The 27,660-nt window shown below is 36.8% G+C and overlaps 1 protein-coding gene across 3 annotated transcripts; it reads left to right on the forward strand.

Annotated features, from left to right (window-relative positions):
• Positions 1-5,648: 5,648 nt before the first annotated feature.
• Positions 5,649-19,833, forward strand: LOC131151975 (pentatricopeptide repeat-containing protein At4g31850, chloroplastic). Of its 3 annotated transcripts, XM_058103513.1 has the most exons (6): positions 5,841-9,322; positions 9,454-9,563; positions 10,597-10,830; positions 18,005-18,104; positions 18,695-18,847; positions 19,453-19,688. In XM_058103513.1, the coding sequence occupies exon 1, from the start codon at positions 5,937-5,939 to the stop codon at positions 9,270-9,272; it is 3,336 nt and encodes a 1,111-aa protein (XP_057959496.1). In that variant the 5' UTR covers positions 5,841-5,936; the 3' UTR covers positions 9,273-9,322; positions 9,454-9,563; positions 10,597-10,830; positions 18,005-18,104; positions 18,695-18,847; positions 19,453-19,688. The 3 variants fall into 3 exon arrangements, with proteins under 3 accessions (XP_057959495.1, XP_057959496.1, XP_057959497.1); XM_058103512.1 differs by lacking the exons at positions 10,597-10,830; positions 18,005-18,104; positions 18,695-18,847; positions 19,453-19,688 and adding an exon at positions 5,649-5,783 and having other exon boundaries at positions 5,929-9,322; positions 9,454-9,923; XM_058103514.1 differs by lacking the exons at positions 10,597-10,830; positions 18,005-18,104; positions 18,695-18,847 and having other exon boundaries at positions 9,454-9,636; positions 19,453-19,833.
• Positions 19,834-27,660: the final 7,827 nt, after the last annotated feature.

Genomic DNA, 27,660 nt, shown 5'->3' on the forward strand with positions numbered 1-27,660 from the left:
AGTGTAAACCACGCTAAATTTATATAAGCCCTGTGTTAATTCACAATCACACTTCTTCCTAGTGTTTAGTTTTTAAATAAACTTTCAGTTTAATAAGTTTAGGATGATCAACCAACGTAGCCTTTCGATTTTCGCAATCAATGCTGATCAAGCCAAAACAAATTAACTTTCGGTCTATTTAACAACCATACACTTAGAATTTATCAATTTTAAAGCATTCTCGCAGGTTGTAAATTTTTCTGAAAAATAAAGAGTAAGGAAGAAGAGAGAGACACAAGGTTTTACAAGGTTTGACTTATACCCAGCCTACGTCCTTGCCTTTGACAAACCACCAAAGGATTCACTAGTTCAGTTCTGTTGACAGGTGGAACAATACTGATTACAACCACTCCTTTCTTTAGGCTAGAGTATCGCCTCTTCAAACGATATTTCCTCGTTCGGTCCAACGATTCTATAGCCTTGAATCGTCTATACACAAGAAACAAGATAAAGAAAGATTTGTGTACAAAAGACACTCTCACAACAGAGTTGATTAGTACAAACTTCAGCACAAATATACTTTAAAGTAAATTAATATAAAAAATTGAAGCTCAAACTAAGTTTAGATTACCAAAATATATCTTCCAAGTATTGAAAGATTCAGACTTTGAAGGCTCTACTTCGGAATTTGTATCAGTAGCAATTCAGTAGTTGAAGTAAGATGAACACAAGAGAGTTTGCAAGCTTTTAAAGAACTTTGATTGTTGGAAAATTTCTTAGTGTATGAAATCTTTGAAGTTTGGGGCTATTTATAGATGTTTAAAAGTAATTCCTTACCCCCCAAGTTTACTTTGAGTATTCCTCAAGTTTTTCAAAAGAGTAGTACCCAAGAAATCCATTTAAAAAATCTTCTCGTTAAGAATTTTAAAAATCTATTTGAGTGGTAGTTGCCTGCCATAGAAGAAACTGAACGGTCCAGAATACTGGCAGTCGCCTTCCAGAACCCAGGCAGTCGCCTAGCTTGACCACCTAGGCGTCTAGCTGTGCTCAGGCAGTCGCCTGGCACCCTACTGCGTCTTTAAAAATCCTTTTCTAAATTGGACAGTCGCCTGCCACATGTAGGCAGTCTCCTGGCTCTTCAGCTTCACTTAAAAAAAACTTGTCCTCTTTTGAATCCTTATTTACTTTGATTTAAAAAACATACTTTAGGGTTTTTCTAAAAATACATTTCTAAGTTTCTTTTGATTTAAAAGAGTTTCAATTCAGTTTATATTGAAATTTACATGAAGTACTTATATACAGACATCCTTAAAACTCTATTCTTTTTTATCTTCAAGTAAGTCCTTGTTCATATATCATCTTTGAGCTTTTGATTATCTTTCTTTCTTGAACCTTTTGTATAGGATATTTATCATGAGCTTTATCATCCATTTGAGCTTGGAGTTTCTTTAAGCTTTGCCATCTTCCTGAAAGAGTGTCACTTAAAACAAACCATGTCGAACTTACCGTGATTTGTTATCATCAAAATAAGAATTGTAAGCCTTGTTAGGCCAACAACTATATAGTTACCTAATGGTACTTTATTACAAATCAATGAAGTTTTATATTCTAACAGATCCAGAAGAAATCTGTTAAGCTTCAAAGATTTAAGACTCAATGGGTATCATATTGAAACCAAAAATGAAGGCAGTAAAGAATTTCTTTACATTACTTCCATTATTTTTGGTAAGAAACAAATTTTAGAAAAGCTGCCAACCTTATCTTCTGGACTATATTATACAAAGATTAAAATAGTTGAATCATATAATGTCTTGCACCAGAAGTGCAATGACCTAAAGTTATTTACACTTTGGCATGATTGTCTTGGACATCCTGGAGATGTAATGATGCGAAGAATCATTGAGAACTTATATGGTCATCCACTAAGGAATCAGAAGATTATTTTGTTTAGAGATTTCATGTGTACTGCCTGCTCTCAAGGGAAATTAATTGTCAAACCATTTGTTTTGAAAGTAAATTTTGAATCACCCAGTTTCTTACAAAGGATTCATGGTGATATATGCGGACCAATACATCCACCATCTGGACCATTTAGATACTTAATGGTTTTAATTGATTCATCTACTAGATGGTCACATGTTTCTCTGCTTTTTACTCGACATGTTGCCTTTGCTAGATTTCTTTCTCAATCAATTAGATTACGAGCTCATTTTTCCGATTATCTAATTAAATCTATTCGTATGGATAATGCTAGTGAGTTTACATGCCAAACTTTTGATAACTATTGCATGTCACTTGGAATAGATGTTGAACATCTTGTTGCTCATACTCATACAAAAAATGGTTTAGCCAAATCTTTTATTAAAAGACTTCAACTTATTGCTAGACCTATGATTATAAGAACCAAATTGCCCATATCTGTTTGAGGACATGCTATTCTTCATGCTGCATGTTTAGTTCGTATAAGACCAACTGCTTACAATAATCTTTCACCCATACAATTAGTCTATGGGCAACAACCTGATATTTCTTATTTAAGAACTTTTGGTTGTACAGTATATGTTCCTATTGCCCCTCCTTAAAGAACTAAAATGGGTCCTTAATGTAAACTTGGTATCTATGTTGGTTTTGATTCTCCTTCTATTATTAGATATCTTGAACCTTTAACGGGTGATTTGTATAAAGCATAGTTTCAAGATTGTCATTTTGATGAAACGATATTCCCTACATTAGAGGGAGCAAAATTAGTACTTGAAGCACAACATGAAATCACATGAAATGCCATGAGTTTATCTCATTCAGATTCTCGTACAAATCAATGTGAACTTGAAGTTCAAAAGATAATACATTTGCAAGGGATTACAAATCAGTTTCTCGATTCTTTTGCAAATACCAAGGCAATACTAAAATCTCATATACCTGCTGCAAATACTCCAGCACGTATTAATGTCCCTAAAGGACAATAGTCAGCTAATAAATCTAAGCCGCAAGTTAAGCGTGGAGGGCCTGTTGGTGTAAAAGATAAGACTCTCAGAAGGAGAAAATTGAAATTTGTAAACGCTCAAGAAAAGGTTACAAAGTTAAGTAATCTAATCAACATTCACAAACCCATTTCTCCTGAAAATGAAATCCCTATTATAGAATCTCTTGAAGAGAAATCTCCTCTTGAAAAGGGACCTCCTGAAGAGGAATTTACTGAAGAGAAAACTCTTGAAGAGACATCCCTTGAAAAGAACAGGTACCTAGAACTAATAATAAGATCTCAATACATTACACAGGAGAAATATGGGAAAGAAGTAAAGTTGTTGTCAATAATACAATTGTATATGCAACAACCACTAACATTACTAGAAGTAATGAGGATCCTGAACCAAAATCTGTGGATGAATGTCGATATAGAAGTGATTGGCCAAAATGGAAAGAGGCTATCACATCATAAATAAACTCTCTTTTAAAAAGAGAGGTTTTTGGACTTGTAGTACAGACACTAGAAAATGTCCAACCCATTGGATACAAATGAGTATTTGTGCGCAAGAGAAATAAAAATAATGAAATTACTCGATATAAAGCAAGATTTGTGACACAAGGTTTCTCGAAGAAACCTGGAATTGATTATGAGGAGACATATTCCCCTGTAATGGATGGAATCACTTTTAGATTCCTAATTGGGTTAGCAGTCGTTGAACGACTAAGCATGTGTCTTATGGACGTAGTAACAACATACCTATATGGATCATTGGATAATGAAATTTATATGAAAATCCCTAAATGATTTGAGTTGCCTAAAGCAAAACCTAGTAATTTATATTCAGTCAAACTCTAACATTCCTTATATGAATTAAAGCAATCTAGGCGTGTGTGGTATAATCGATTAAGTGAGTACCTAGTGAAAGAAGGATTCATAAATAATCCAATTTGTCCAGACATTTTTATGAAAAGATCAGAATCCAGATTTGCTAAAATTGCTGTTTATGTTGATGATTTGAATTTAGTTGGGACTCTTGAAGAGCTCACTAAAGCTGCTAATTATTTAATGGTTAAATTTGAGATGAAAGATTTAGGAAAGACAAAATATTATCTTGGCTTACAGATTGAACATTTAAATGGCAGAATTTTTGTTCATCAATTTAAATATACCGAAAAGGTATTGAAGCGATTCTATATGGATAAAGTTCATCCTCTGGGATCTCCAATGATGGTGCGATCACTTGATGTTAAGAAAGATCCATTTCGACCTCGTGATGAGGGGGAGGAATTACTTGGTCATAAAGTACCATATTTAAGTGCTATCGGTTCTTTGATGTATCTGTCAAATTATACAAGACCTAACATTGCATTTGCTGTGAATCTACTAGCGAGATATAGCTCTGCTCCTACTCGGCGGCGCTGGAATGTAATTAAATACATTCTACGTTATTTGAGAGGTACATCTGATTTGGGTCTATTTTACTCGTTTAATTCCAAATCTCAACTAGTAGGATATGCAGATGCTGAATATCTATCTGATTCTTACAATGCTAAATCTCAAACTGGATATGTGTTTCTTTATGAAAAAACTGTTATATCTTGGAAATTAGTGAAGCAGACGATTACAGAAACATCCTCCAATCATTCTGAAATACTAGCTATTCATGAAGTTAGTAGAGAATGCGTGTGGTTCAGATCAATGATTTCTCATATTCAAAAAAATTGTGGTTTTCAATCAATCAAGAATATTCCAACAGTTTTGTATGAAAACAACGCCGCATGTATAGCTCAACTGAGAGGAGGATACATAAAGGGTGACAAAACAAAGCATATCTCTCCGAAATTCTTTTATACACATGAACTCCAGAAGAATGGTGATATAAATGTACAACATATCCAATCAAATGATAATCTAGCATATTTATTTACCAAGGCTTTGCCAACTACAACATTCAAGAGACTGGTATATCTTATCAGAATGAGACATCTTAAAGATTTTAGCAGAAGGAGTGAATGTATGATTGATAGCCAAGGGGGAGTGTTATAAAATAAAGTATGGTGACTGTCAATCACATGACTGACAATCATCTCTCACCTGCTCCCTCTTATCAGTTCCCCAGCTATCTTCCTCATCTCTCTTATCCCGTCTCCCTCATTCCTCTTTTCTCTCATCCATTATCATACACCTACCTCCATTAAGATAATAAATCCAAACCATCATTGATTGCTCCTCGGCTATATAAAGATGAGCTGTGAAGAAGAAAGGAGATAGTGTAGATGTAGAGAAGAATGCATGTACAAGATAAACAGAAATGAGCAGAGAGCAGAGTGCAGGGAAAAAAATACGCAGAAACTGAGAAAAGAAAGAAAGAAGAGAAAAGAGTGAGATATTTTATAAGGTAAGATAGTGAAAAATTTGTATAAATCTAGATATATGTTGTAATTCCTCTTAACATAGTGGATTACTGATATCATCCATCCGTGAAGTCGGTATAAATCGAGTCATATAAATTTGGTCTTACTATTTATTTATTTATTTTATTTTACTTATCTTCATTACTTTCTAATTATCCATATTTATTTATTTCTATATTATTTTATAACAGTTAATTTATTACATGCCTAACATTTATAATTCCGACACATGGAAATATGGAGGGAGGGAGGTTCTGTATAATTTTTCCAAATATGACATAACCGTCACTATTACAAATATATCCGGATGTTGTCAACTGCTATTCTGCCAATCACTGGTAACCACTGCTATTAAAAGTCTCTCTCTCTCGGAGTCACAGTAGACTCACCACTGCACCTATCCCCTCGGGTCGAAGGTTTAGGTAAGGAAAACGCCATTTGCTTTTCTCTTTGCATCACTCTTGGTCTTTCACAAGCGTTTTAACAAACAGCTTTCATGCAAAATCTTTACGCTTTCTAGTTTCGGGAAAATTCAGTTTCTTTTTCATTTTTTTTAATGCGTATTAGATTCCTGCATGGCTGTGATTATCCTCTGTTATTCAAGAATTAGTTGTAGCAGTGTCAAGTATAGTGATATCGCCGATACTAAACCGCCTGCTTTACACAATAGCGAGTCATTTGGAGGAAGAAATTTTGGAAATTTGAGAGTCTTACCAAGTGGGTCTACGTTGAATTGGAAGAAACACAAGAAAAAACAACTGGGTCTTTGTGGTTTTGTGAGGAGGAGTCCATGTGAGATGATGGAGGTGAGGGGCACGCGAAGAAATGGGATGACTTCTGAGGAAGTTCTAAGGATTCTGAAGTCGACGTCGGACCCTAATCAGGCGTTTGCATTTTTTAAGTCTGTCGCTGGGCTGCCTAATGTAGTTCATACGACTGAAACTTGCAATTACATGCTTGAACTCTTGAGTGTCCATGAGAGGGTGGGGGATATGGCTGCTGTGTTTGATTCGATGCAAAACCAAATCATACCCAGGAGTTTGAACACTTATTTGTCTATTTTTGAGGCTCTTCGTATAAGGGGAGGGATTCAGCAAGCCCCATTTGCGCTTGGGCGCATGAGAAAATATGGGTTTATTTTGAATGCATATTCGTATAATGGTTTGATTCATTTGCTTCTTCAATCTGGATTTTCTAGAGATGCTTTAGTGGTTTATAGGAAAATGGTATCTGAGGGTATTAGGCCTAGTCTTAAGGCTTATTCTGCGCTTATGGTGGCTTCTGGAAAGAGAAGGGATGTAAAAAGCGTAATGAGATTGCTAAAAGAGATGGAAAGCTTGGGATTGAGGCCAAATGTCTACACGTTTACTATATGCATTAGAGTGCTAGGGAGGGCTGGGAAATTTGATGAAGCCTATGGTATTCTTAAAAGAATGGAGGATGAGGGATGTGGACCTGATGTTGTTGCTTATACGGTTCTCTTAAGTGCCCTCTTTGATGCAGGGAAACTCAATAGTGCCAGGGAATTGTTTTTTAAGATGAAATCTAGCAGTCCCAAACCTGATAGAGTGACTTACATCACTTTGTTGAGCAGGTTTTGTGATTGTGGAGACTTAAACATGGTGAGAGAATTTTGGAAGGAAATGGAAGCTGAAGGTCATGTTCCTGATGTGGTTACTTTCACCATACTTGTTGATGCTTTCTGCAAAGCAGAGAAGGTTGATGATGCATTTGCTACTTTAGAGATCATGATTAAAAAAGGGGTCTCACCAAATCTTCATACTTATAATACACTGATTTCTGGGCTCTTGAGATGTAATAGACTTAAAGAAGCACTGGAACTTTTTGATAGCATGGAACATCTTGGGTTTGAACCAAATGCCTATACTTACATCCTTTTCATTGATCACTATGGAAAGTTGGGAGACTCAGGCAAAGCTCTCGAAACCTTTAAGAAGATGAAAGCTAGAGGGTTTGTTCCTAATGTTGTTGCTTGCAATGCCTTGTTGTATAGTCTTGCAGAAGAAGGTAGGATCAGGGAGGCAAAAGATATTTTCAAAGGATTAAAAGCTAGTGGAATTCTTCCAGATTCTATAACTTATAACATGATGATGAAGTGCTACAGTAAGGTAGGGAAGGTAGATGAAGCCCTGAAGCTACTTTCTGAGATGATAAAAAGTGGTTGTGATCCAGATGTGATTGTTATCAATTCATTGATTGACATACTTTACAAGGCTGATCGAGTAGACGAGGCATGGGCAGCGTTTAGCAGGCTGAAGGAGATGAAACTTTCTCCTACTGTTGTGACCTATAATACATTATTAGCTGGATTGGGGAATCAGGGTAGGGTCCAAAAGGCCATGCACTTATTCAAGAGCATGGCAGAAGAAGGGTGTGCTCCAAACACAGTTACTTTCAACACACTTCTGGATTGCCTTTGCAAAAACGACGAAGTTGATTTGGCCTTGAAGATGCTGTATGATATGGCGGAAATGAATTGTAGCCCTGATGTTATAACTTACAACACCATTATTTATGGCTTAACTAAAGCAAATAGAGTTAATGATGCATTTTGGGTCTTCCATCAGATGAGGAAAATGTTCTATCCTGATCCTGTAACTCTCTGTACTCTCCTTCCAAGTGTTGTGAAAGGAGGACGTACTGAGGATGCTCTTAAGATTGCCAAGAACTTTTCTGATGAGGTTGGAAGTCAAGCAGACAGCTCTTTTTGGCAAGTTTTAATGGCTGGGATTTTAGTTGCTGTCAAAATAGATGATTCTGTTATATTTGCAGAAAGATTGTTATATGATGGGATTTGCCTAACTGACACAGTTTTGATACCTTTAATTAAGGCTTTATGCATGCATAAGAGAGCTTTGGATGCTCATAAAATATTTTCAAATCTCACAAAAAGCTTTAGAATCCAGCGAACAGCAGAAGCATATAATTCTTTAATTGATGGCCTTCTAGAAGATGGTCTTGCTGAAATGGCTTGGGGTCTGTTTGAGGAGATGAGAACTGCTGTATATGCCCCTGATGTTTCCACCTATAACTTGTTACTTGATGAACTAGGGAAGTCTGGGAAAATCAATGAACTGCTTAAATTGTTTGAAGAGATGCTCCGTAGAGGATGCAAGCCCACCACCATAACTCACAATATTGTCATCTTTGGCCTTGTAAAATCTGGTAGCTTAGATAAGGCCATTGATTTTTACTATGATCTTATAAGTGGAGATTTATCTCCCACTCCTTGCACATATGGCCCTCTTATAGATGGTCTTGCCAAGTCAGGAAGACTGGAGGATGCAAAGCAGTTCTTCCAGGAGATGGTGACTTATGGATGCAAACCTAACTGTGCCATATACAATATTCTTATGAATGGATTTGGGAAAAATGGTGATGTGGAAACTGCTTGTGAGTTATTTGAAAGGATGGTTGAAGAGGGCATACAACCGGATTTAAAATCCTACACTGTTCTCGTGGATTGCCTCTGCATGGCGGGGAAAGTGGATGACGCTTTGCACTACTTCGAGCAACTAAAGCTAACTGGCATTCCTGACTTAGTTTCTTACAACCTTATGATTAATGGGCTTGGAAGATCACGAAGGGCAGAAGAAGCTCTTGCGCTTTTTGATGAGATGCGAGATAGAAGAATTAGTCCTGACTTGTACACCTATAATTCCTTAATACTGAATCTTGGGATTGTTGGAATGGCAGATCAAGCACAAAAGATGTATGAAGAACTCCAACTTATGGGCCTTGAACCTAATGTGTTTACCTACAATGCTCTTATTCGAGGGTATAGCATGTCAGGAAATCCTGATGATGCATATGCAGTGTACAAGAAGATGATGGTTGGGGGCCACAGCCCCAACATGGGAACATATGCTCAGCTTCCCAATCAATCTTGATGGGCATCTGATATACTTGTTTGCTGATTTCTGTCTTTGTGGAATACTAGGTATTCTCTCTTTTAATTTACTTGTAAATCTGGAAAACCAATTTCTTATAAATTTCTTTTATAAATATCTTTGCTGTTCCATTTATTTTTTCCTCTTTTACTCAAGTTTATTTTAACTTTGTTTTATGCAGGCATGTTTTAGCTTGCTTGTGGTTGATGGTTTGGGTCAAAGAGGCTCGAGTAGAAGTCAATTGTATGGCTGGTCCGTTGTGCTTGTCCTTGCAGCTGATGTGCTTGACAGGTTGGAGATTAGAGCCCTGCCTTAGAAGTTTCCATGGTACTTTGTCTATGAGCACTGTGACTATCTTTGTAAGGTATTCATCAATCTTTAAGGTTGTGTTTGAGAAAAGGGGTTTCAGGCCTTGGGTTAAGATTTGTGCGGATTTGGACAAAACTCAGTACAAATTAGTGTTGCATTTATCCAAATCAGTACAAATCCAAATCTAAGGATTGAATTCCAACCTTCCAGACCTGGGTAAGTGTAGTTTATGATGCACTAAGATGCATAAGAAGTTTTCAAAACTATTGTACATGATCACTGTGAATATCTTTGTGAAGAATTTTTAAGTTTCTGTGATGTATTATATTGATTTTTAGGTTATGTTTGCTTTATGGAATCCATATTCCTAGGAATAGAATGGTTATAATGAAAGAATTTAATAGATTTTTCTAACAAATGTATTACTATCATAAAATATCAATGCAATTTTTTTTTTGAATCCATAACAAGGAATGGATAAGGAATAACTACTACCAATTTTCACCATGGGAATGTCTATTCTTTTCCTAGTCCTTGTAGAGTGGAATAACATAAACTTTTGCATAAGCGACTTTTTTTTTTAAAAATTATTACATCCCTATACAACTTTCATCATATTCTCATTGTATTCCATCCTTGTTTTACTTTTTTTTTTTGGCATAATTGTCAATTTTTTGTTATACAGAGGCAAATTTCAGTCATTTTGTTCTTCTGATTATAGTTTAGCATGCCCCATCAATTATATGGATCTAGAATTTTTTTTATTGTTAAGGTCACTGTTTCAAGGATTTATTTTGAAGAGGAGTTAGCGAAAATCCATTAGAAAGTACATTTTACAATATCAGTGAAAATTTATGTGTGAGAGAGCATCACATCAGAAGGGGTTATATCAACTTAGGAAGGATTGATGGGTGATGCCTACCAACAGAATACCCTTTGCTGTGAAGAATTTTAGATTATGTAATAACAGGAATTCAGTAAAAGATAAGGGTTAAAGTAACCTGCTACAAAACAGGTCAAGTCCTTCCAATTTTTTCTCCACATCAAACTGTGTTGGATCATGAAGCTGCTGTCACCATGAGAACATTTGACTCCATCACTGCAATCTCCAACTTGGCTTGTATTCTCATAAACTATGGGAGAACATCTCCAAGCATGTGGTATCTCCACCATGAAGCATAGTACGCCCCCATTTTATGTGTCGAGATGCAGCCACCACATCATCTACAAGAGAAATGTTTAAGTCCAGGTAATATTCAAATTTCTCAGAAGCGAACTTAGGAAGCATGTCACCTGCTTTCTTCTTGGAGTGAAACTTGCACAGATGAATCTCAATTGACTTATTCTGAACTTGAATTTGTTTTTCCTTGCATTCTTTGCCAGGTGAATTGCTCTGTGACTGTTACACTGAAGTGATAAACTGCATGCGTGAAACCAAGCTGTCCAACCAGTCTCTTCAACCAAATTGCTACCTTGATTGCTTCTTTTATCCTCTGTCATAGATAGACGAACAGTATCATGTAACACCAACTTCCAACAGATAGGCCCTCAAGCCAACTGAAATATAAAACTCATCAACCTCCTGCTATCAAGATCACTAGCATAGTTAGCATCCACGAAATCCATACCTCTATTTGAGGATCTTTGTCAAAAATGTAGCAGAATATTCTCAGATCCCTGCAATATACATTAAAATTTATGTGACTGCATTGCTCCTTTACTAGAATCTAGTTTTCTCATGAATTTGCTAACCACCCTAACTGCAATTGCATGCCAAATGATAGGGAGGTGTGTAAAGTCAAATTGCCAGAATTCACTGGCTGGCATGCAAACTGGCAGAATAAATTGGCAAATCAAACTGGTAGAATAGTATTTGCTGGCAGGTTTAGGATCCACTAGTGAAAGTGCTGATATAACAGTGCAAACTAGCATGGTTGGTTTGAAATATCAGGCTAATATGAGCTAGAAGATGAATGGGTTAGCATAAGTGTGATTTCATGTGAAAGAAATGCTAGTATGAGTTGATGGGTTGTCATACTAGCATCAAAACAGTCAAAGGTGTAGTGAGTTCAGTTGGCAATTAGATAAGAACCCATAGTCAGCCAATTGGTAATTAAAGGCTGAAGGAGCTTTTGGGACATACGAAGCCTCAGACAACAATTGGATGAGGACAATGGCAGGAGGAACCATGGTAGGAAAGCCACAAATAGGTAGAGAAAGGCCATGCCTTGGCCAACACTTGGATGAGGATGAAAACGATGGGAATCTGTGACCATGAAGCAAAAATGGATACCCGAAACTAGAGATGCTTAGGCCAGCATCAAACGTAACTTGACTTATTGGTCCACGCCATGCCTACCTACATAATCCATGATGATGAGATCAGTCAAAGAAGATGATTGTGATATTCCAGAGAAGGTTGTTCTCAAATAAGGAAATTAGAAAAGTCTAATGTAATAAAAGGTGGAATATGGAAGATCCAACTGCTTAGGAAGTATTTTTGGAATTTGTGTTTATCTAGGCAAGAACTATCAATCAATTGTTTGTAATTTTAGAGCTGACATAGGTTATGTGAATTTGAAATTAATGTTGATTAGGCAAATGGCAATCAGTCAAGGGAATATTTTGATACTTGAAATTAGGGGAATAGTTGGCCAAATTCACAGCCATGTAATTCAAGTGCAAGGACACCCTTCAACACATCATTTGAATTAGCCCAGTGCTAATACAACTAGCCACGTTGCCATTTTATCTCTCTTTCTCTCTCTCTCCTTTCCTCTATCACTGTTTTTTAATCCCTATTTCCTCTATCCTTATATCTTCTAATTTGAGTTCGTTTTTCTCCCTCACATCTCTCGACGTCTACAATTTTCTACAATTTGTACAATTGTACATCCTCTTTTGTGTAGTATCCCGAACCAGGAGATAAAGAAATACATTAATAAAAGAGAGGGATGGAAAATTTAGGAAAAAGGGGCAGCATGGCCTCGTTGATGAATCCCAGTTTTTGTCGACGAGTGCCTTTCTAGGGATCGTTGATGAAGTTCAGGTCCTCATCGACGAAGAGATCCCTAGAGTTTAGAATAAATTCAAGCTTCAGGTTCGTCGACGAAGCCAGGTGGTTGTTGACAAACGTTCTTCTGCGGTTCGTCGACGAAGACTCCATTTCGTTGATGAATGTGGCCGGGTCAAAGACTTAAAGGTGAAGTAAGGTTTGATATTTTAGAAAACTAAATATCTCTCTCTCTGGAACCACGAACTGAACTCTCTCTCTTTGATTTTCACGCCGATTGTCGCCAGATTCAACGATCGAAAGTTACCACCAAGGTCTAGGAGCAGTTCTCTACATATCTAGCGGAGTGGATTATTGATCCGGGCATTTCAGGTCCCACTCCCAAAAGCTAGGGTTTCAGCCTTTTGGGACGTTTTTCAGGAAAACAAGTAAGGGGATTATATTATGTTAGCTATATTTATGAGTTCTAACCGAATGGAATGTTAAAATGGTGTTTATATATATAGTTACGGCTTTTCTAGGGTTCCTGAACCTAGGGTTGGGTTAATCGACTTTATTTTCGAAACCTACTGTGTAAATTTAAATATGATATTTTTAAAGTATAGTATTGGACTTTCTGAACGTTTTTACCAGTTGGAAAATTATTATTTCAAACCATAAGTTTGTTTTAAAACCAACCAAAGATGGTAGGATTGATTATCTCCTTTTTTCCCGTATTTAGTTATAAACCTATATTTAGTAAGATAACAACTTGGAGATATTCATACCCCAGTTTTAGAAGCAGTATTTACTTTCTCAAGCAGATGATTTAATTATGAGTTACCAGATGAAAAATTGTGTGACATGTGTATAATTTTTAATTGGTATTAAATGAGTAGGTTTTGTGTAATACTGAAATGTAACGGCTATATGCCGAGATATGAGATATGATGGTTATATGCCGAGAGATGAGATATGACGGCTAAATGCTAAGTTTATGAAATGCCGGTTTTTATCGAGTCAGTTTATGACAGATATGATACGCCGATTTTTACCAAGTCAATATCTAGTAGATATTTTCACAGAATTATGTATAGCTTATGTCCTATACAGTTTTATGAAATGAATTATGATTACAGTTTTATACGATGTAAATTGCCATATATGATAGTAGAGGCTTGTTGTTACGATCTCATGTTAAGAGTACGGTATCGTAGCTATATGTATGTAGGGGTGCAACCACATGTCTCAGATAGAGTGTGGATATGGGAAAGGCGATTGGTGGCCTGGGTAAAGTACTCCCCGATGCAGAAATTTTGGCGCTCCATCCAATGCAATAATTCCGGATGATTCTGCCTTTGGGCACAGGGTAGGCACCATTGTACTACTATTATGTTTGACTTAGCTATAGTCGGCCGACTATTTGCTAGGTCCAGCCTCTGGACCGCACAACCCGTCATGAGGGGAAGCATGTCGCACGTGTATGTGATGGCGTGATGACGCTAGTCCTACAAACTAGGTTGTATATTCTAGGCATATATGGGCATATTTACTATAAAAAGGTCTATATTGAGCCAGCAGTATGTATTTTCAGATTTACAGAGTAATACAGATTTTAAAATGCCAATTAAATGTATTTAAATGTTAGCAGTATATGTACACATGAAATCTCATGCTAGCCACATACAGATGATAATATAATCCGTTTTACTGAGAGGTGTCTCACCCTAGCATACAAATGTTGTTTCAGGTCCTCCGAGGGATCGAGCCTAGCGTTCTTCCGGGTTGAGTTTAGACAGTAGACAGTCCTTACCAGAGCTGGTGAGATGTTAGACAGTGTCTGTCTATTTTGGGAATTGTAATAGCAGATTATGTTTTTAGTTATGTATGGATGTATATGGGAAACAGTTAGAAACTCTGGTAAGTATTAGATGATTATGTATTTTCGCTATTTATGTTTATACAGATCAGTATGGAACACCCGTTTTTCCCTTATTTGGGCGGGTTGTATATGTATGATATCAGATAGATGTATGTTTAGTAGCACTCTAGGCCCACCTAGAGGGTCGGGGCGCTACATTTTGTGTTGGGCACTCCCTTGTGCAACACGATAACTTTCCTACACCTCTGAGGGAGGCAGCCATAGCAATCCCAATATCATATCCATTTCTACTAATCCACCATCCCACCACACATTAAATGGTGTTTGCACACATTTTGAACAAACATATTTTTGGCATGCTCAATGGGATCCTTTGTGCTGTCCATTATTGGAACTGCAGGACAAATTATCAATGTAGACAATGTGTTTTCAATGCCATCAAGACTCATATTGCTGATTTGGTGGCGATTCAACAATAAATAGCTGAAAAAATCTTCTTTTGGTTGTTCACACCCCTCACAAGGTAGTAATCGCAATGAGGATAATTGTTAATGATTTAAAGGGTGAGATGGGATCTTGGATGGAGAGTATATGCAAAGGCATGTTGAGTAATTTAGTATTCACAACAAAAACATTAGTCAAAGCTTCCCTGTAACTTGCCCTTAATCTACTGAACCGTAGCTCACAATTACAGTGATCCATGGGGTTTCGGCCAACTTGCTCTTTGTCAAGTAGACATTGGGAGGCAATTATTGGTCTCCCCACAGTCTCCTCTTAGCTGAACCTTCACTCAAGATGATTTTGGCTATACTCAATAGCACGAGGGGCAGTAGAATCTTTTTACAGACAATGTCAGGTATGAGGATTATAAGAATCTTCTGCTAGTTGATTACATTGATTAGGAAGAAGAATCTAAGCCCACCATACATAAAAGATATGGAGATCCCTAGTGGTTTATTGACTAAGGAGGAGAAGGATTTCAACCTTGCTAAGTATGAAAAATTCAAAAGCCCTTTTGTGACTGAGGATTCAAAGCCTGCCAATGTTGGAGGTTTTAATGATCTTAATAGAAAAAAACATCTCAATGATCATAAGGGTCCTAAACAAATCATCGTATAGGCTTGAATACCTATGTTGAGGCTTCAATAATTAAAGACAATGTTTTGAAAGGCCCAATTGAGGCTCGCCTCAAAGCCAGGCATGCTTGAGGCTCAATCTAAAATAATAAATTTCAAAAAAAGGCTAACGCATTACCTGTTGAGGCTTACACATTTGTACAAAAGGTATGCCTTTTGCACCTTTTTAGTTGAGGCTTATGCATTTTGAGTGTGTGATTCTCAAGTTAGAATTGGCTAGAAAATTTTATTTATGTGTTTATACAAAAGGAATGTCATAGTATGAATTGATTTCTAGAAGTCTTGAACCTCAACCTTTCCAAAATGACTGAGAATTGTATCTTAAATCGTGAAAATAATTTGAACTTTGTAATAATATGACTATCTCTTGTTATGATTTATGTCATGAATTCAAGTTAGCAAGCCAGCAAGTAGTTTCTAATGTATATCTTTTTTTTTAACATTATATTTGTGATTTTCTTAATTTTCATTTATTTATTTACAATATATAATTTATTTTACATGTTTTTATCTAAAAATATAATTCTCAAAAGGCTTATACCTGAATGCCTTAAGGCTTATGCCTTGCCTCTTAAGGGTTAAAATGCCTTGCCTTATGCCTTTGCAAAGAAAATCTTGATATGGTTATAGGTGCATTCAACAGCAAAACTTTTGAGTCGGGTGAGAATCAGTCTTTGGATTGGCCCAAGTTGGTTGATAAGATATATCCTTAAGTCATGATTAGTCAAATGTGCTCCAATGAATTTGTCCGATCAAGACATCATTCAGCCCATGAAAATAAAATTGTATATTAAACCAAGTACTATAATATTATGATGGCCAATCATCTATGCTATACATATATGTGTGTGTGTGTGTGTGTGTATTATTCCATGGTTTTTAATTTTATTATCATTATTATTTTTTATATGCTATTTAGTATAGGCCTAAGCATGATGAGAGCCCAAGACCATGTGGTTGAGGTCCAATGCTTGGATTTGCACACTTGAGGATTGATAGTTACCCCATTTTATAGGCAATAATTGCCGTCAAAGTGGGTAACTATTGGGGGCATTGTTTGTGAATTCTTTGCGCACCCCAAGAAAAAATAAAAGAACCCATAGTTGGCCATTTGCAATTGAATGCTGAAAGAGCTTTTGGGACACAAGAAACCTCAGACAACAATTGGACGAGGGTGATGGCAGGAGAATCATGGTAGGAAAGCCACAAAATAGGGAAGAAAGGCCACACCTTGGCCAACATTTGGATGAGGATGAAAATGGTGGGAATCTGTGGCCGCAAAGCAAAAATGAACACCCCAAACTAGAGACACCTGGTGAGCATTAGGTGTAACTTGAGCATTGGTCCACACTTTGCTTGCTTTCATATTCATGGTGATATGATCGATAAGACAATATGATGATTGTAACATTCCAAAGAATGTTGTTCTCAAATAAGGAAATTAGAGAAGTCTAATGTAATAAATGGTGGAATATAGAGGATTCAACTAGTCAGGAAGTATTTTTGAAATTTGTGTCAGTCTAGGAAAGAACTATCATTTGACTACTTGTAATTCTAGATCTAGAGTTGATTGTGGGAAAGTGATTTTGAAATTAATGCTGATTGTGCAAGGGCAACCAGTCAAGTGAATATTGTGATACTTGAAATTAGGGGAATAGTTGACCAAATTCATGTGTAAATTGCCATGCATCTCAAGTGCAAGGACACCTTCAACACATCATTTGAATGGGTCTAGTGCTAATACAACTGGCCACTATGTCATTTTATCTCTCTCCCACTCTCTCCCCCTCACTACTTTTTAATCCCTATTTCCTCTGCCAGTTCCTTAGCTCTTTTAATTTGAATCTATTCACCTCCCTCGCTTCTCCCTCGTTCTACAATCTTCTATGATTCCACATCTCCTATTTCACAGGGCACTCGGCAATAGGACAGGTTTCCCTTACTTATGACGGGGGAAGGCATAACAATCCCAATATCATATCCATTTCTACTCATCACCACCCCACCACGCATTAAAAGGTGTTGTTTACACACATTTTTGAGCAAACACATACAAGGGCTAAATCTTGAGAAACTGGGAGTAGAGGCTTTGGCCCCCAAAAGCCCAACTGTTTTCTTGTTTAGGTATTTTGTGTCATCTTATGCCTGCATACTACTCCCCATGTTTCTTTTGGTACGGACTTGGTTGGGGTGCTTGGGGTCTGTCACGATCTGCACTACATCATGCATGATTTGTATGTGTCAGCTCAGTCCTTTACGTGCTTCTTATTCAGCAATTGTTGGTTATTGGTTGAACTTGTTAATATTAGATTGAGGTTTTTGATATGAATCATGCTATCATGAGTGTTGGGAGCATTACTTCTCTTTATACATGCCATGTAGAGATGACACGCTAATCTACAGAAATTTTTAGGTGATGTGTACTTAATGTTGCCATGTTGGGGCTTTCAACAATGACCATCAACATTTAGCTCCTTGTAGCTGTTGGAATTTGGAAGTGGCATGAGCGGCAGGTTCGGTTTGCTATCTTGAGTCTCTGTTTCTATTTTCTAATATCTTTAAAAATATGTAATCCTAAGCGTGAAAAATGGTGGCTGAAAAAAATAGGTTGTGGCAACTTGGAAAACTAGCGCAATTGTAGCTGTGAGACCTAGCGCTATCAGCTTGGAGAATCGGCAATATTAACTTGAATGGCCAGTGGCATGTTCATAGCTTGTAGTGAGAAATGAAGAACTAGTAACAGTGGTTCAATGATTATAAGGTAGGCCTATTTCACTTGCTATCACAGAATTTTGGAAGTCTCTATTGACAGTCAGCCTCAAAGCTGGGGGCGCCTAGTTGATTTGAGGAATAAAGTAGCATGTTACATGTTCTATTCTAATGTTGATTAAAAAGACTATAGCCACCAATAAGAAAATTGTGGTTCATGAAGATGAAGATTTGTGTGAGTTTGATATCTGCATTGAGAAGGCTAAATTGATAGTGAACTGACTATGCATTTAATTGCCTGTAAGATGGACGTATTCTTTCTGCATGAAACACTGAGTTTGCTAGTATATATATTGAGTTCTTCTAGAGTCAATATTTATTGATGTTGTTGCAGTGAAATTCGTATGTTCAGCAGCGGCAATTTTGTTGAAGAAATTGTGCAGCATGAAATAAAAGCTTTTCAGTCCACTCATTCTGGGCAAAAGATGTAATGTACACAAGTCTCCAAAGAACCCATATGAGCTCTACTACTTTAGGCTCCAGTAAGGTATGCTCAGTTAGGTCAATGCACAATGCAGATTAATTGCCAATTTGTTGATTTGAATCTACATTTTGTGGGAATTTTATTTTTATTTTTTGGTGGGTTGGCTTGATTTGGCATAATTTCATGGTTAAAAAGCTTGTAAAGTTTGCCCATTATGTCTGCTTTGCTAACATTTTTTGAGAATTGTAGGTCATAATTTTTTGTTATTTTTTTTGGGCCCTCTCCTGTGCAAGTACTATTATTAACTAATAAGATTAGGATCTGTGTATTTCTAAATCCCACAAAAAAAGTTAAAGAAACTTACATTAATATTTTATGGTTATTACACATTGGAATGCATGCTGTCTGCTTTTTCTTCTTCTAAAATGTTCTTTTTGTTGGAAAGTTAATGTATGAATCTTTTTGCGTATTTATTTGATTCTCCACTCAAAATATTGGTAAGTTATTATTCCAAAAATAGACTGAATTTAAAGCATTTATTTTTTAAAAATTTCAAACAATTTATTGCCCAAGAAAAATTTGATTGCCTAAATAATAAAAACAATCCAAGAAGTATCAGCCGTGCTTTTGAGATGCTGGGAAGTAATGTATGGTGGGTTAATTTGTAGATTTTGGATGTTAAATCATTTGAGATGGCTCGAGGGAGAACACCTCGAAGCACGTGGAATCTCCACCTACAAGGCATCAGCATTCCCCCACGTTATGTGCTGAGTTGCAGCTGCCGCATCATCAACAGGTAAGGTGGATTTTGTCCAGGTAATATTCAAACTAACCAGCAGGAACAAACTTTGTAATAATGTCAACTGCTTTCTTTTCTGTTGGGGTAACTGGTGACTCCTTGAGATTATACTGCAAAAAGAACTTCATGAATATATTGGGCATAATTGGGGTAACTTGGAAGTCCAAGTTTGACTTGGGAGGGTATGAATATGTTTAGTTTCAATTATAATGGACCTTCAATACATTCAACTTAATTCACACGTCGTACTATTCTTATGTTGATTAAAAAGACTTTATAGGCACCGGTAAGAAAATTGTGGTTCATGAAGATGAAGACTCTTCGAGTTTGATATCTGCACGTAATAATGGAAGGCTAAATAGATAGTGTAATGATTGTGCATTTAATTGCTAGTAAGATTTTTGTTGAAGAAATTCACTCATTATCGGCAAAAGATGTAATGTACTTAAGTCTTAAAAATTGCAACAATAATAGTAGCGATAGTAGTAAGTAATAGTATGCACTAGTGGTAATAGAGTGTCCAACTAGGTTGGCTCAAGTTGGTTCAAGTGGTAAGGGCAATTTATGACTTGGGTGATCCCTAGGTTATGAGTTCGATACCTCCTTGAGAGTTTATCCTAGCGAATTATCAGGGATGCGTCAATGGGTGGGTGACTTTTATCCTTTTGGGTTTGGCGCCGCACCATAGTGTCTATAGTGGCGTGATGGTGGTTGGAGTCCTCAGGTTATGAAAAAAAAGAAGAAATAAACACAAAAAAGAGAAGAAAACCTCTAAAAGAAAAATCCTACTTTGTTTAAGAAAATCAACACTTTAATCTTTACCCGAACAACCACAAATTTTAGCCTAAAGCAAACAGACTTAAGCAAGGAATCTTAAATAGGAACCACTCACTATTATGCTTACATACTCCCACATGCTATGTATATCCAAGGATTTTCAATGAAACATGAAAAAACTATATTTGTTTCATTAAAAAAAAAAAAACAACAAAGATTTAAATGAATCATACACATATCTTGTTGAGAACTTTCTCCAAGGCAGAAGATTTTCAAGCTTGATCCCATTTAGATGTTGGGAGCATATCTCACTACGTGAGCTCTTCTTCGTTCCTTCCTTGAGCTTACTACCCTCTTTTATTCTTTCTAGCATATCAAAATCTCTCTCTCTCTCTCTCTCTCTCTCTCTCTCTCTCAAGTGTTTTAATGTACTCTCCCTCCTTTTTCTCAAGCATACTCCCTCTTTTACCCTAACCTCCTACTTACAAGCAAGAGGCTAGGGTAAAATTTGAAATCAGAATAGGTTTTCTTGTATTTCTTGAATAATAATTTTGTACAAGATGATACATTACACTTATAATATAATTGGGTATGCTAAAGATGGGAACAATCTCCTAAACTAAACTCTCTTAATAATAGATAATCTTCTACATAAATATACCCTAAATCACTGCAAGACACTCGGGATTTCTATACTCGTCCTCAAGTTGGATCATAGATATTGATCATATCCAATTTGCAGATGAAATCATCAAAACTTTGTTGGGCTAACCCTTCGGAAAAGATGTTTGCTGTTTGTTCTTTGATAGGAACATAAGTCATACAAATGGTTCCTTCTTCAATCTTTTCTTTGGTAAAGTGTCGGTTCACTTCTACATGCTTAGTCCTGTAATGTTGAACTGGATTGAGAGAGATACTGATGATTGTTTTGTTATCATAGTAGAGTTTGATAGGGAATTTCACCGTGATCTGTAGTTTTTCCAAAAGTTTTCGTAATCACAGTCCTTCACATATCCTTTGTGCAACTACCCTGAACTTAGCTTTAGAACTACTTCGAGCCACTATATTTTGTTTTTTACTTCTCAAAGTCACCAAATTTCCCCATACAAAGGTGCAATATTCGATGGTAGACCTTCTGTGAAAACTTCTACTTGCTTTCACACTTCTTGAAGAAGAGTCCTTTGCCAGGAGAACCCTTGAGATGCCTGAGAATCTTGTACACAGCCTCTAGGTGAGTCTTCTTTGGTGAATGCATGTGTTGGCTTACCACACTTACTGCAAATGCAATGTCGGGTCTGGTATGTGATAAATAGATTAGTTTACCAACCAATCTCTAATATCTCTCCTTTTCAACCGATATTTTCGTAGTTGTCAACTCTCTTTACTACTTCAAGGGGGGTTTCACTAGGTTTGTATCCAAGCATGCCAGTTTCAGTTAGGAGAACAAGGATATACTTTTGCTGAGAGACACGGATACCCCTTTTTGATCTAGCAACTTCCATTCCCAAGAAGTACCACATATGTTTTGGGTCTTTAACTTCAAATTCAGCAGCTAATACTATCTTCAATCTTTTCATCTCCACTGTATCATCTTCAGTCAAGATTATATCATCAACATACACAATCATAATTGTTTTCTTCCCACTCTCAGATTGTTGGAAAAACATAGTGTGATGTGATTGCCCCCTGTCGATATCCTTGGTTCTTTATCACCTTCGCAAATCTGTCAAATCATGCTCTAGCAGATTGCTTGAGTCCATATATGGACTTCTTGAGTTTACGTACTTCGTTTTTTTCACCTTTCTTACTGAAACCTGGTGGTATCGTCATGTAGACTTCTTCTTCTAACTCGCCATTTAGAAATGCATTCTTAATGCCGAGTTGCTGAAGTGGCCAATCCAAGTTGGCTGCCAAGGACAGAAGAACCCGAACTATATTCAATTTTGCCACCGATGCAAACGTCTCCGTGTAGTCAATGCCATAGGTCTGTGTAAACCCTTTTGCAATAAGACGACTTTATACCGTTCAACTATCCTATCAGCTCTATATTTCACCGCGAAGACTCATTTGCAGCCTACTGACTTCTTCCCTTTTGGCAAATTCATAACATCCCAAGTTCCATTCTTTTTTAGGGTTCGCATTTCTTCCATGACAGCTTCCCTCCATTAAGGAATCTCCAAGGTTTCCTAGATATTCTTTGGAATTTTTATCCTGTCAAGGTTAGAGGTCAAAGCACAACACCCTATAGACAGAGTTTTATAAGACATGTATTTTGACCAGGGATAGAGAGTACATGACCTAGTTTGTTTTTTGAGAGCAATAAGTATATTGATGTCATCAGGTGCACACTTATCAGAAAGAAGTTCATAGCCATTTGGATTTATTACCTGATCAGGATTGGGTGTGGACTCGTGGTTATTCGGAGCTATCACTGGTTCCAACTCTGTTGGTGCCTAAGGTATGAGATTCTCCTTATTTTTTTTTTTTTGGCTTCCTTGAGTAAACAAGTATCTCATTATTATTTTGTTTTTCTACATCTCCCCTTGAGTTTAAGTGGTCTTTTGTACATGACAGATCAGAGAATGGTGTATTGGTGTTGACAGACTCAGTGTATGACACAGATTCATCAATAGAGAAATCAAATAACCGATTTTCACTCCAATTCTCCCCTTGAAGATAGGACTTTTAGAAGTAAGGAGTGGTTTCAAAGAACGTGACATCAAGGCTAACAAACAATTTTTTTGTGACAAGATCATAACATTTGTAGCCTTTCTGACTAGGAGAGTAATTGATAAAAATGCACTTAATGGCACGAGAACCAAAATATCCCTATTGTGTGCATGAATATGCACAAATGCAGTACACTTAAAAAAATTTTTAGGGAGAGATTCAAGTTGAGCCGAGAGTTGAGAAAATATTTTTGGAATTTTTGGAGAGGAGTGGCAAAAAAAAGAACCCCGACTAGACATTCTATTAATGAGATATGTAGCTGTTAAAATGACACCACCCCAAAAATATTTTTTTATTTTTGTTGTGAACATTAATGATCGAGCTACTTCAAGAATATGCTTATTTTTGCGTTCGGCAACCCTATTTTGTTGAGGGATATCCACATAGGAACTTTGATGGATAATTCCATTTTTTTTGAAAATAATTTTCCAAGATATTATTGAAATATTCTGTACAATTATCAGTGCGCAAGATTTGAATGTAAGTTTGGAATTGTGTTTGAATTATGGAGTGAAAATTGATAAAAATAGAACGGACTTCAGTTTTATCTTTCAACAGGTAAACCCAACAAATATGAGTGTGATCATCAATAAAAGTAACAAATCATTTCGTGTGAGTGCGATTAAGAGAGCGTGAAAGCCCCTATAAATCACTGTGAATTATAGTAAAAAGTCTAGATGGTTTGTATGTGGATTGTAAAGGAATTACAATGGTGTTTTGCAAGTTCACAATTCTTACACTAAAAATCAGAAGACGTCTTATTTGAACAAATGAAAGGAATAAATGTCTTTAAGTATTGAAAATTTGGATGACCCATCCTAGAATGCCATAACAAAATTTCACTATCCCTAAAAATAGATGCGGAATCACAAATAGCAGTTTGACATTGTTCACTCATATTCGCCTCTTCAAAGTAGTAGAGTCCCTAACTCTCCTTAGCACAACCAATTGTCTCCCCCGATGATAGGTCTTGAAAAATACAGTGAGAGGAAACAAATTTAGTAGAGAAATTGAAATCTTTTGTCAATTGGCTAATGGATAACAAATTGCAAGACAACTTAGGGACGTGTCGGACAGATTCTAGAGTTATAAAGCCAGAGATTTGAATACTCCCTTTACCTGCAATAGATGAGAGTGATCCATCTGCAATTTTAACTTTCAAATTTCTAGCACAAGATGAATAGGATGAGAACATATAATAGGAATCAGTCATATGATCAGAGGCTCCAGAATCAATTATCCATGGTGATTTGTAATGAGAGATGGTATTTAAGGCTGTCAAAAAATTATCTTTGTGGGCTAAAGAACCAGAAGGAATACTTGTGGAGGACTGACCTGATGCTTGAATGGTAGAGAACATTTTATAGAGTTGCTCCAACTGTTCTGGGCTGAATGCACCACTTGAACCAATCTGCGGGCTTCCCATGTATTTCCCAGAAATTATCTTTTGAGTGACCCGACTTGTCGTAGTGCTCACACAAGTGTCTTCCTTTTTGCATTTTTTGGCATGTCTCAGTAGGAGTTCCTCTTGAAATGAGGGCAGACATTTCGGGCCCATTATTTCCGATCAGAGCGGCTCCTTCAACATCACCTTGCAACGATTCTCTCGCCTCATCTTTGAGAAAACTTCTCGAGTTGAAGGTAGAGGATATCGGCCGAGAATCCTCCCTCGCACCTCCTTCAAGTCTGGGTTGAGTTCGGCTAGAAATTCGAAGACTTGTTCATTCTCGAGTCTTTTCTTGTATCGGGCACTGTCTCCAGGGCATTCACATTCTTCCTTAATGCTCAGGTCGAGTTCTTGCCAGAGATTCGTCATCTCCATATAGTAGTCTGTGACTTCTCTTCCTCTTTGCCGCATCTGCCATAACCGAGTTTTGATCTCAAAGATTTGAGAGTAGCTTTCAACGTCTGAGTATGTCTCTCGGACAACATTCCAGACATCCTTCGCCGTCGGGAACAAATAGTCTTGCCTATTGAAGGTTTCATGAAGTTCACTAGCCACGCAGTCACCTTGGAATTCTCGGACTTCTACTTCTGCAGAGCTGCAGCGTCGATTAAGGTGGACTTCTTCTTCTCGCCGATAAGGTAGCCTAACTTTCCTTTGCCGTTAATCATGAGTTTGATTGACTGAGCCCATTCATAGAAATTCTTTCCTTTCAGTCTCTCCATTAAGAGTGGGAAAGATGAGCTGTCTAGCCCACTCGAATTCAAGGTGGAGGTGGCTTCAGTCTTGCCGTCGAGAGCTTCAGAGGTGCTTGACCCTTTGCTGTTGACAGCTCTTTCTGCCATTGTTAACTAGGATTATAGAAACCCTAGCTCTGATACCATGAAATCAGAATAGGTTTTTTGTATTTCTTGAATAATAATTTTGTACAGGCCGATACATTACACTTATAATACAATTGGGTATTCTAAAGATGGAAACAATCTCCTAAAATAATCTTTCTTAATAATAGACAATCTTCTACATAAATATCCCCTAAATTACTCCAAGACACTCGGGTTTTCTACACAAAATAGATTCCCAAGAGTGCGATTGGGAGCAAGGAAAAATACCTCCTTGCCCCCTCAAGGAGTTTAGGCACACAAAATATGTTGAAATAAACTCAAAATGACCTATCCAACTATCCAACTAGGAGGAGACCGTAAAATCTCAAATTGATGCTCTAAAATACTCCAAAAATCTAATTAAGGCTAGAAAAATACCAAAATGGGCTTCAAGCCCCCTCTATGCCCACTGAGCAAAGGAAACAAGACCTAGTCAAATTGGGTATTGACAAATGTCGTGCTACTTTAGGGTTCCATCATTGGATTAATCAATGAAAGTTTTAATTTTGTTCAATCTCAAGCTTTTATAGAAAATTTAAAACATGCTATGGTGATTTTAAGATTTTCCCATACATACAACTAACATATATTTCAAATTTGTACGTAAGTACATCCATGCTTTACATGAACATTTTATGTCATAGTTTCTAGATGTAGCAAATTAAATAGGCATGCTTAGCTATCGACCTAGCCAAACCAATCTATGCTTAATATAAGTAAATCATGAGTGATACACAGGTGTGACTCGACTTCTCCAGTGATGGTTCCGACGACTCGCCACAACCCTAGCTGCTACTGCTGACACATCCTCACGATTCTGGCCACTTTTATGTTGAAAATAGATGGTCGCGTTTGATCTGCAAAGACTCCCCGACCACCCCAATGTTCTTTTTTCTCCCTTCTACATTCAGAAACTCTTCGAAATTCAATAAACTTGCCATCGCTGATGATAATGATAGTGACCTCGATTTGAGCTCTTAGTGCCATTTTGATATGTTTTTTTGCTTGTTTTAAACCCCTGTATCTAGAATTTTTCATTTTCTATCCTCTTAACCCTTATGCAGGCTAAAACATGAGTTTTCATAACTCTCTCTCCCTCTCTCCTCTCTTCGGCCAATCATGGATTTCAGTCAGCACTCAACCCCACTATTTTCACCCATTTAAACACCTCAAGCTTCAATTCTTAAACGTAAACATCATCTAGCAACAAAAAGAAACTCATATACTTCATGTACAATGCTAAAAAAAAAAAAAAAAAAACTTTTTTATGAAATCAAGAACAATAATATGAGCTTTTACAAATACTTACCTACGCACGAACTTCAACATCAAAATCCAGCCATCTAAGCATTTCAAAGATGCTTAAATATCAATGATTCATCGAGTGTGAGCTTTGGGGTCTTGCTGCTGTTTTGGAGTTTTCACTGGGTATGCCCAGTTTTGTTTGTATTGCTACTTTTTGTTGACTTTATGAGTAATCCTGTTTTGATAATGACAAATCATTTGGTATTTTACGTGCATTGAGATTTTGAACAAGATCTTTGGTATTTTGCCTATGCATTGAGATTTTGAATAAGATCATGACTTAGCATGCATGAATGATAAGTACGCTATAGAAGTTATGAGGAACTTGAAACACATATAATTTGGCTCAATCCATGGAAGTAGAAGAGGAAAAAGATAAAGACAATCTAGATTTTCAGTTGTAATTTGCATTTAGTATTAATTGTATTTGCATGTCTCATAAGATATGATGGGAAGCTCAAAATGACATATAGACTTACCCTAGGATGCATATTTTTCATGAAATATTCATAAGCACTTGATTTAGGTTGAATCTGCATTTTAAAAGGTTAATAGTGCTGAAAAATAGGGCACTCGTCGACTAGTCCCCTGGCCTTGTCGACGAGCAAATATTGAGACCATATAAATCTTAGATAGGCAACTCGTCAACGAATCCCCTGGTCTCGTCGAAGAATGAATGAAGGACACTCAGCGACAAATGTATCCACTCGTCGACGAGTCTGTCGAGCAGAACGACACTCCAGCACTGAAACAGACATATCTTTTTTATTAAAAATATTTTCAATGATCCAACAACTAGAAATCTTTTAGATGCCGTGAACACTTATAAATATCAACCCAAAACTCTAATTTGTAACCTTTTGCTAACCTGTTGCCTACATTCTAATGTATTCACATCAAGTTTGAGCATTCTCCTCTCTTATCTTCAAGATCCAAG

The sequence above is a fragment of the Malania oleifera genome, chromosome 3, assembly GCF_029873635.1.
Source record: "Malania oleifera isolate guangnan ecotype guangnan chromosome 3, ASM2987363v1, whole genome shotgun sequence".
In the NCBI taxonomy this organism is placed as follows: Eukaryota; Viridiplantae; Streptophyta; class Magnoliopsida; order Santalales; family Ximeniaceae; genus Malania; species Malania oleifera.

Bases quoted from the DNA above. Each gene is read 5' to 3' on its own strand.
- LOC131151975 (XM_058103512.1), top strand. From the start codon at position 5,937: ATGGCTGTGATTATCCTCTGTTATTCAAGAATTAGTTGTAGCAGTGTC.